At 56.2% G+C, this 10,907-nt stretch overlaps 1 protein-coding gene across 1 annotated transcript in view; it reads right to left on the bottom strand.

Moving 5' to 3' along the window:
- Positions 1–4,172: 4,172 nt before the first annotated feature.
- The window catches only part of HAO2 (hydroxyacid oxidase 2 (long chain)), a 9,286-nt gene continuing 2,551 nt past the window's right edge, over positions 4,173–10,907 (bottom strand). The window contains exons 3-7 of the mRNA XM_004689593.2: positions 10,382–10,665; positions 8,977–9,186; positions 7,665–7,823; positions 7,397–7,466; positions 4,173–4,228 (exon numbers count right to left, since the gene is read on the bottom strand). Coding sequence (XP_004689650.1) covers positions 4,173–4,228; positions 7,397–7,466; positions 7,665–7,823; positions 8,977–9,186; positions 10,382–10,665 — 779 coding nt within the window. The remainder of the gene's footprint in view (positions 4,229–7,396; positions 7,467–7,664; positions 7,824–8,976; positions 9,187–10,381; positions 10,666–10,907) is intronic.

Consider the following 10,907-nt stretch of genomic DNA (forward strand, 5'->3'; position numbering starts at 1 on the left):
TTCACCAAGCTGGATTAAAACTACCCAGATAGACCAATTTTCAGAAAACAGTGTTCGTGGGCCGAATGAGAGGCAGCTGGGGTCAAACCTGCACTCCAAGTAGGTTCGGCTGCTGCAAAAGACAAAGTATCTCGCATAAGGCCTTCTGTGGGAAAGAACTTTACTAGGACTGGTGTGCTAGTGAGAAAGGGGGAGAGTTGACAATGAAGCCCCCAAGTGACCCACCCCCGCGTGGGCAGATGCCCAGCCAAAGAGGGGTGCCCAAAGCGTGACTAGTGGGGCCCAAAGCTGCCAGTCTAAGGTGCCTTCTGGCAGGACCCACAGGAGAGGGGCGGACGGGGCCAGACAAGCCTGGAAGGACAGCAGCCAGATCAAAGCGCAAGTCCAAATACAGGCTGCCAGTGTCAGCCTCCCCGGGCTCCCAGCCACGACTCTGTCTCTTTCAGATGTCGCCTTCCATGACCCCAAATGCCTGGAGCAAATGCTGGGCCGAGAAGCCAGCGTGGCTTCTTCAATGTCTCCGCTCCACATGCCTTGCCCAGGTCCTCCAAGTTTCCTCCTATTCTTCTGTTCCTAGTTCTTTTCAGCTTCCCCTCAAGTCACTCAGCCCTTCTGGTGACGAGGTGGGGCCGGGAGCATGGGACGTTCCTTTCCAGGCGCTGTCACAGTTGCCAGCCCTCCCTCGCCCCGCACAGACTCCCTGGAGAGCTCACAGCCTCACTGCAGCCTTGCTCGGGGCCTGCAGGTGTGTCTCTATTACTTCTACTAGACCCCAGAATCACATTGTAGCTACAGGCACATGAAAGTGGCCAACATACTCTCCTCTTGTGAAGCTGGACCTACTCGACACTTCGGTTCTCTCAAGCACTCATGACAAAATCCTGATTTATTTGAGGGAGATGTAAGGCAAGTTCTAGATTTTCCCAAAGGCGCTGTGATCCTCTCCGCCCACACGCTTTATTGCTACATATTTTGATATTCAGAGTATGTCACAGTAGGACTGGTGGAAAAAAGCAAAGCAAAACCATTTTTCTTTGCAAATGTATAAAGTCTGCATAAAAAAAAGATGTCCCATTTAAGTGATTGCAAAGTGTGGGGTTGTGTTCCAACCTTCGTATGTTCTAAGAAAACTGATAAAATGTTTGTCAAATTACTTTCACAGAATCGGATACCAGATTTCAGTAATGAAATCATGCAATCATTCAAAATGTACATAAGCAAGGAAAAAATGATGAAATAATACGTGCAAGTTAAAGGATTTTTTGTAACTCACTCACAATAAAATAACCAAGTGGAGTTACGAAAGGGGTATATTACCGCGAAAACAGCACACACTCATCATTTTGCTGGTTAACAATGGCAATGAATTTCATCTGACAAAAGACTGTAATCTACTGCTTTTCATCACACTGGATAAATACATGTGAAAAAAAAACAACCTGTGCTTTTCACAAGATAATGAGTTAACTAGCTTTTCAGCGGGAGTGCCGGTGCACAGCTTCCACTCCACACATCTGAAAATGGAGCAGTTACTCCCAACAGTTACAGCTAAGCTCGGCCAAGGCTTCCAGAAAGAGCAGGCCCAATGCCTTTAACACAGCATCTACGAAGTGGTGGTAGCTAGACCCAATGAGAATCTTCCGGATACAGTGGCTTTTTGCCTCACACACATATCACTTGGTTTAAAAAGCAAACTGTGCAGCTCAGGGTTACTAGCAGGGTAAAGTCTTGGCAGCATATTGGACTTAACAAGGTGGTGGCTGGCAGCTCTAAGGAATATAGTTAATGATACCCTGTGTTATTAAGAGGGCCTCAAAGCGTCCGCAAAGGGAGAGAAGAAGGCAAGATGTCCCGGCCCGCACTTAGCGGCCGGGCTGGTGTTCGTCTGCTCCCCTGGGGCACGCGCCTCCTGGTAAACCCCCCTGTGATTTCTTAGATCCTGTGAGCCCTGAGAGCACCTGTCAGTGGATGACCCAGGCTGCGGGCTTCACAGGAGCCGTATGTGTGTGTGGGGGGGTGTTGCCCAGGACCTGGCGTCCTTGGGGGTCACGGGGAGTGTCTATTTCTCCTTTGGGGGTGAAGTCATTGGCTGCGCGGGGAGCCATCCACCGCCCAGGGCCTCAGCCCGGCCAGGGCAATCCTTCCTCGGCTAGCTTGTTTCCTTCACTTTGAGATGCCTAGGCACCTCGAACCCTCGTCCTAAACTCGGGGACCGCAAGCAGACAGTACTTTTTACAGTCTCAAGACTAGATGAGACACTGCAGGGGAAGAGGGTTCACGGAGACAAACCTCCCGGTACTGAATCCTGAGCCAACCCAGCAACGCCAGTGAGTGAGCAGGGCCGAAGCAGTGAGCGGAGAGACTGGGCACCAGGAGGACCGTACAGAAGGAAAGCAGAGGCGTCAACTCTGACGAGTCTCTTGGGTCCTATCCTGTGGCTGGCTCTTGCTAAAAAGTGCCCAGCTCAGGACTGAGGCCTGTCTTGCTGCTGGCTTAGGGTGCTTAGCTTCATTCTGTCCTAAGTCACTGTTTTCCTTCTGCGCCTGCTTGATCAAACTTTTTTGGATGAATGCATTTAGCCCATATTTATTCAGGGGCTTTCAGATATAATGAGGCTTTGATAAGGTACTGAGAAGTTTATCCAAGTCCCTGGGCAGATACAGAAGAACCATAAACTGGTAAGTTCACTGGATATGGTGCTGAGGGTTGGGTCAGGGTGATTTGTTAAATAGGGTTAGTTGTAGGAAAATGTCACTTCATTGGGGAGGTGGCATTGAAGCTCAGATATAAATGCCAAGAGCCATCCCTGGGAAAAAGATGGGGAAGGGCATTTTATGTTGAGGGAACTGTAAACATGAGAGCCCAGAGGCAAGAGGAAGTTGTGCTTATTTAAGGAAAGGGGAGGAGGCAATGTAGCTGGAACAGAGTGGTTGGGGGGGGGGGGCAGTGTTGAAGAGATGAGCTGGAAGGTTCCAGAAGCAGATGAAGCAGTGCCCTAGAGAGCTGGTGACCAGTGCAGAATTTACACCACATTGAACGGGATGGCTCAGAAAAGCCTTAAACCGGGCAGATACAGGACTTGTTCATGCTTTTAGAAAGCTCCTTGGCTGTTGTATAGCGAATGTGCACAGAGAAGGAAAGAACATGGAGGAGCCGGCTCGGAGGCTATTTATTTAGGGCACTGAGTTTCGTCCCGAAATTTCCTGATGTTTTCAAGTGTAGGGTCTCAAACAGTTGGGTGCCCCAACTCGAGAAATCTGAGTTAATCAGGGAACTGGGAAGTTTCTCCCTCGGTAAGGCATCTGCTGATTTTTGCACCCTCCTTTCCCACCCTCACTTATCCCCTTATTTCAGCCAGTCCATCCACCCACCCAGGAATGTTCCCTGAGCTGTGGCTGTGTGTAGGCAGGACCGAGTGGCCAGCTGACAGTCCACTATGCAGAGGGCCGTGCCCGTAGATACACAGGGCGTGTGCACCCCAGGTGGTGTTAGCAAGGAGCTGGGGGTAAGGACAGGTGGCCCCAGAATAAGGCCTTGAAAAATGAGTGAGACTTTCCCCAGATAACAACAACAAAAGATGTTCTTTATTAAGCGTTTGCTAGGGCTAAGCGCTATGCTCTAAGGTCATGCGCGTTGTCTTGCTAAGTCTCCCCCCGACCGAGCGGGCTCAGTGGCATCACCCCCATTTAACAGATGAAGTCACAGAAGAAGGGAGACGGGAACTGTCCCTCCGCACAGCCGTCCGGATGTGACACGTCTCTGAGACACAACACCATGTTCGTGGCCACGTTACTCCCTGCCATCTGCGGACGGCAGTGTGAGCTTCGGGGGGGATATTTTATACACACGGCTCTTCTGTGGGGGGTGCATATTTCCACCGTTGTTTCAACGAGATAGACAAGATGTGTAAAAATGTGAGCCACTATCTGTTTCGGTCATGACTGACTGGCCTCCTGAGTTATTTTCTTTGAGAGGAGGGCTTTCGGCTAGAGACCAGCACAGAAAGGCAGGTGGGCAAAGAAGTGCGTGTGCATTTGGGCAAGCTGAGGACCTTGGGGGACCTTGGGGCTGGAAGCACAGGGTGGAGGGGCTGAGGGTGCAGAGATGATGCGGGCGAGGGGGAGGGCATCTTCTCTGGACAAACTCTCAGTCCAGTCCCCAGCTCTTGGGCTTCACAACCTGGAGAACTGGATCAGGTCCCGGTTGATCTCGGCGACGCTCCGGCAGCCTGAAAGAACAACACAACTGCAGAGCTCTTTTCTCCCAAACACCAGCAACCTCCCCTTGGGTAGGGGGTGACCCCATGGAAACAAGCCTGATTTGGTGCTTGTGCTCGGCTTGCTGTGGGTCTGTGGCTCTATCGTCTTGTAACAGGGCGGTGCCAGGAGGGCATGGGAAAAAGATAAAACTGTGATTTTCTGGATCGATCAGTTTGTTGGTGTTATAAATACACTTGACCTTGATCTCGGCCCTCACGGGGTTTAACGATATCCAGGCTCCATCCGAGAGGACTGGACTCTGCACAACGGATGGGGTGCGGCCTTCACACAGCAACTTCTCTCGAAGGGGAAGTTCCAGAAAACAATACCCCTTTTTGTCTTCGTGAAGGATCTTAATTAAAATGCCACAATTAGGTCTCTGGCTGAGATGAGACGGAGCACTGAAGAAAGTAACTGCAGCTTAGACTAAAAAGAGAAGAGCGAGCGTGGGACATTGGTTTGGGCTGGAGAATTCCCGGTGACGGGACGGGGCGGGCAGAAACAGGGTTACGCCGCCTTCACCGCCCAAACCCAGCGTCAACAAGTTGTATCTCTCACAAAAACGTCACCGGGGGGGGGGGGGGGGTCTTTTCCTAAAATGGAAGCAGGACGGGGCTGCCTGTCATGTCTGGCTGCTGGTAGGGACCAGAGCAGTGGGAAGCCTCGGCAGAAACAGGAGCCAGAGCCAGTGATTAGGTACCCCAGAATAGCAGGGGCCGATGGACCCACCGGCTTCCCCCAGGGGAGCAGACCGGGGGCCCTGGCCCAGGCAGACCCTCCCCGTTTAAACTGTCAAAATGTCTCCACAGCTGCTTCAGTGACTTGTGACTCCGTTTGGGACCGTGTGGGACCTCTGTGCTCCCGAGACTGATGGTATTTGGGGCCTTTTCTAAGGGATCGTGTGAGCTCTCAGTAGCCTGGTGCCTGGGCCGCAGCCAGCACCAAGGACCTCGCTCTGCATTAGGAGGTCCAGAGGAAATTCAACAGAGAATAATCATATAAAAGCATAATTACATAGCCCACTTCTGCAGTGATTAGGTAGCAGAAAGCAGACTTATCGTTTGTTTCTGCTTTCTCACTATTGTGAGCCAGGGAATATTTAGACTCAGACCTTCTGCCCAGTTAGAGTGACGTGGGTAACTCCAAGCAGGAAACCCTGAGAGGGTGCTTGAGGCCTTGGGGTAACCTCGACTGGATGCCACTTCCATGTGACGTGGTTGTTTGCAAGATAAACCAAGATGTTAACCCTGCAGATTGATAATTTTGGCAACTGGCCTAGCAGTGGGAAAATGTTACTTTTCAACTGATTGTATTTGCAGCAATGGCACAAATAGGGTTTTCTCCCGGGGTTGTGAGGTCACTGGGGTCACACACCCAGGAGACAGGAGGAGAGAGCCTCAGGGAGGGCCCTGTGTTAGGTGACTTGGCAGTGGGTGCTGGGCACATCAGGGCTTGGTCTCACAGGTCAGTGAGTCCTGCGGCCCCACCTCAGCCAGGGGCTATCCCCAGGGGCTAGCCAGGGCCATTGTAGTGGGGAGCCCCACAGAGGAGCTGAGGAGACCTTCCCCTGCACGCCCAGCCTTCCTCTCCCCCATCCTCTTCTCTGCCCGGCTCGGTGGTTATTACTCAGCAGCTCCTACGACAGAACTTTCTCAGTGAGAGTGATGAGGAGGAAGACAATGAAACCCCCGCATCCAGGCGTCCTCACTGGCCACGCCCTGCGTCCTCCACACAGCAGCTTCTCCCCTTTGCCTCCCAGGCTGCGCCCCGACACCCCCACCTCAGTGGCTTTAAGGACGACACTCGGTGAAATGAAAGACCCTGTGCCTGTGAATCCCCCTCACAATCTTCTGTTTTAAAAAGTTCCGTCGTCCGTGCATGTGGTGGGAGAAGATCAGTTTGGGGGTGCAGGAGAAGTCAACTCAGCTGCCTGGAATCGGAGAGCCCAGAGCTTCCTCTCCCTTCCCCCGGGAGCCACTGACACCAGCGTGGTGGCTCTGCCCACCTGTGCCCGCCCTCCTGAGCGGGGCGGTGACATGGGCCACCTGTCAGCTTGTCTTCTTAGACCCGAGACGTGCTCTGGCACGAGCTGGCCCCCGGCGCCCCAGCCGTGACGATCCCCCCTTCCTGTTCATCTGCTGGGTGGAAGGGGGGCCGGTGTGGGGTGGAGGTGCCCAGATGCCTAACGCCGCTCAAGCCCTGCAGCGCGGGTTTCCGCCTGGAGGGCACATACGCTTGGCCCTTCAGGACGAGAGGCTTCCCTGAAAGTCAGCCCCAAGCCGGACTTGGAAAGACCCAGCTGTCCGCCTCGAGCCTGGCCCGGGGCACCTGGGCAGGGGCGCCCGAGACCTCCGTGCAGCGACGTGAGGGCGGCCTGGTTCATTGTTTCCTCCCGTCTGCTTTCACCAGCGTGTAGACTGGGAGCGGCGTGGAAGTGGCAGCAGAGTTCACCTTGCTGTCCTGACACGTGGCCGCCAACCACCACCGCTGGCAGCTCAGTCGCCAGGGGGCCACTGGCCACGGTGGCAGGCTGGGCCAGCCCTGACCTAGGACACTGCCCAGCGCTGAGGACACCTGCGTGCTGGCCTTGGGCACCAGACCCCCACAGCACCCGCCTCGCAGCCACTGCGCCCACCAGGCGACCCAAGACAGGTGTCCAGCAGAGGGGACCCCTCCCCGGCCGAGAGCCCTGATTTAACAGGGTGCCTGGGCTCCTGGCTTTGTTGAAAAGCTACGTTTCGAGGGCATGCTTTATGACAATGTCCCTCCCGATGAAGTCGCTGCGGGGAACCTGGCGGCACGGGCGACCGTCTTCCTGCTTGATTTACCTGCCCGGGTCCTAGACCCCCCTGTAATGTCATATCTGACGTAATTTCTTCCCAGTCCGTGGATGTTACTTAATGAAGACACCCACAAGCCCGACGTGATCTGGGCAGGTCGGCGTAGGCGGGGACCCCCTTCCCCAGTCTGAAGTAGCCTCTGCTTTCCAAAGCGTGGCAGAGAAGGCACATTCTGAGCTGTGCGGGGCTGCTGGGCCATTTCTGGGGGGCAGGAAGGCGAGCCTGGAGGGGACACGCACCCCTCTTCTGCAGAGGCTGCTCTTGCTGGAAATCAGTGAGAGAATTTCTAACACTTACCGGTCAGAGCCATGGACGTGCGGAATTCATCTTTCAAAATATCCAAAACTTCCTTAACGCCATGTTCACCCTGTTTGGATACAAAGAGGGGGACACAAGACCCCACGAAGGGACACTGAGCACCTGAGCGCAGCCCCCAGCTGGCCCAGCTGGCCCGGCGCTGTCTAGGGTGGCGCCAGGCTGGGGTACAAAGGGGCAGAGGCCAGCAGGGGCGAGCTCCCAGGCGGTCCCCACTGGGCGCGGCGGGTCCCAGCGCAAGGCCGCTCACCTTGCAGGCCAGGCCCCACAGGACCGGCCTGCCTACGAAGACGCACTTGGCGCCGAGGGCCAGGGCCTTGAGCACGTCGTTGCCGGAGCGGACTCCGCCGTCCAGGTACACCTCCACCTTCCCTTTCACGGCGGCCACCACCTCGGGCAGGGCGTCGATCTGGAAAGCAGACCCGGGCGCCGTTTCCACCTGCAGCCTGGGGGCACCGGGCGCAGAAGGGTGCCCTCGCGTGGCCACGCCGCGGAGCCCAAGCTGGGCCTCCCCGTTTCTCCTCTGCTTGAGAGCTCGAGGTGGCCGGGCCTGAGCCCCGCAGCCCCCAGGGCTCCCTGAGAGCGCTCGCTCCTGCCTTTGTCGCCCCGGTTGCGGCTTCTCCCTGACAGCCTCGTGGACCCCACGGTGTGGCGAGCTGAGGGGCCGCTCACACCCGAAAGGGGCGCTTTCCACGGGCGACAAGCGCCCTGGCAGCCGTCCTCTCTAAGGACAGCTGGACTGCCCACCCACGCCCGTTTCGGGGGTCCCGGCCAGACGTTCCTCCCACGCTCACGCTCGGTCTTTGTGATGAATCAGGCTGCTGCGCCCGGAGCGCATCTGCGGCTGCGCGCACGAGGGCTGCAGGACTCTGGCACGCGCCTTTCAGCGGTGCGCCCCCTTATCTGAGCCGTGGGGTGGGCGTGGCAAGTGCAGAAGCAGCCGCCACTGGCCGGCTAACGCCCCACCCCGCCCCAGACCTTGTGTTCCATTGGCCTCTTCAGTCGGCTCTGGGGCCAGTCTGGAGCACCCGGCACCAGCAGCCCCAAGCGGAGGGTGGGGAACATCAGAGGCGGGTCCTTGGGACAAGGACGACTCCTGCCTTGGAGACCACATTCTGTGCTCTTTGAGGGTGCACCTGGGCCTATGGATTGGTATGTTCCTGGGCTGGGGAAGTTGGGGCGCTTCGTCCTCACCAGACTGAGACAGAGCAGGCTGGACGCAAGCCCGATGCACTTAGAAACGACTGGCCTCTCAGATAAGCAGGAACACGTTTGTCTACCCCCATCTCTTGCAATTTCCCTCCTTGTTTAACAGGAATGGTCTGCCAGGCCCTGTGGGTCACTCCCTGGCCGGGGATCGAACTCATGCAGCGGTGGCTACAGACAGCTTCAGGGTGCTGAGACTCATCCCTGAGCCGCTAGGGAGGGCCCTAAAGCAATACATCTTAAAAAAAAGGTCCTAAACCTCCCAGGTGAATGCCCACACATGGAGCTGGAGGGGCGATAGGGTACCTGGCATGGCCGCACGCCCCAGACACGTCCCTTCGAGCCCTTCCACTCACAGAGGCGGGGACCTCGTCCAGCTGCCGTCCCCCGTGATTGGAGACGATGATGCCATGGACATTGTGCTTCACTGCCAGCTCTGCGTCCTCCTTCGTCAAGATCCCTTTCAGGATGACAGGCAGCTCCGTCAATCTCTGAAACCAGGAGAGGTCGTCCCAGCAGATGGAGGCGTCAATGGGCGTCATCTTGAGGTTAGGCGTTGAGCTTCTCTGCCGGGATAAAGAGACACTCAGGGCCTCCCTGGTGGTGGAGTGGTTGAGTCTTGGCACTATTAAGCTCTCATCAGCCCCTGCGGCCTGAGTTCCATCCCCGGCCAGGGAGGGACCCACAGGGCGCAGCAGACCTCTCCTGTCTCCCCGCTGCTCCCCTCAGCAGTGGATTTCAGTGGCTCTACCTGTTCTGCTCCCTGCTCTATCTCTGGGAAGTCCCCTCACCCCCACACCTCTGGCCTGCACCCCAGTTCTTGCATGCATAATAAATCTCAAAAAAAAAAAAAAAATAAGAAAGAGAAACTTAGTCCTGCATCCTTCAAGTCTGATCCACCCCAACGGGAGACACATCTGGCGAGAGGAGCCACAGAGGAGCCATCCTCCGTCCTGCCCTAACAAAGTCAGTGACCAAGTGTCTACTCCCATTGCTTATTGGTTAGCCAACATCGTGTCCTGGAGTAGTCAGAGCATTGGAGACACAGAGACAGACAAGACACAATGCGTATTTTAGAAAAGTCAGCGAGGCTCTGCGAGCTGAGATGAGGATTCCAGAAGAACCCGCGGCCAGCCTGGCCCGTGAGCGGAACTGCTGAGTTACTTGACTGGCAGCGGCTGCCACAGCGGCTCTTGCAGCCACAGGCTTCCGCCCTCACTAGTGCTTGCTTGCTCGGGGGTGCTCTGTCCCTCTGGACTGCCGGGTCCTAGTGGGCAAGTGTGCTTTTACAGTCCTGATGAACTGTGTGTAGTGCCCAGGGCTGCCTGGACATTTCTAGGTGTGAAAAAGATAATGGCGATAAGGAGCCCTCGGTCCTCCGGCAGCAGAGTGGGTCTGCAAGCTGCAGCGCTGGCCCTGAGCACCCTCTCCCAGGGCCATTTTCCAGATGGGCCGTCCAAGATGATCATTTTCCAGGTGGCCACCACGTAGAAAATGTCAGAAGAACGTGTTTAAGTTCCACGTGAAAAATCTTTCCCTACTTGGCCCGTTCGTCGGTTTTCTGATTTCTGGGGCCAGACCCTTGTTGGGGAGAACGTCTGTTTTCCGAACTGCTTGCCTGAAAGTCCTGGGCAGCAGAAGCAGACCTGCTGACCTCCCCGGCGCTGGGACTGGGCGTGCCCCAGGCTGTCTTGGGCAGAGAGAAGGGCTGGGGTGGGCGTTGCCTCCTCTCGCCCCGCCCCTGGACAGTGTCCTTCCTACCTCCTTGGGCGACTGAAGATCCTTCAGCAGTAAGTTCGACTTCAGGTCCAGCTGGTTTCGAATGTCGTGTCGCCTGTTGCCGAGCGTGGGGACATCCACAGTGATCACCAGGGCCTTGAAGCCCAGGGACTCTGCCCGCTGGATCAGACGCCTGTTCAGCTCCCGCTCCGGCTGCACGTAGAGCTGGAACCAGCGCAGGCCCCGGGGGGCAGTGGTGACGATATCCTCCAGGCTGCAGCTGGCGTAGGTGCTGGTGACATAGCAGATGTCGGCTGCTTGGGCGGCTGCAAAGCAAATTCACAGCTCGGGTTGGGGGACAGGGGCGCCCTGGACCCGGGGGGGGGGGCAGCCCTGGAGTCTGTGTTGGCTCTGGCCAGCTCACTCCTTCAGAGAAATAAGTAAAACTTGCCCATTCTGTTTCCCTACAGGGCCAGGATAGGAGGTGTTTGATCAGACAGGGGACCCGAAAGGTGTCGGGACTCCCCTTTGTGGAAGCTGGCTAAGAAGCCCTGAAGCACTGGCCCTG

Source organism: Condylura cristata, unplaced genomic scaffold, assembly GCF_000260355.1.
Source record: "Condylura cristata isolate star-nosed mole 26May11 unplaced genomic scaffold, ConCri1.0 scaffold00026, whole genome shotgun sequence".
Lineage (NCBI taxonomy): Eukaryota > Metazoa > Chordata > Mammalia > Eulipotyphla > Talpidae > Condylura > Condylura cristata.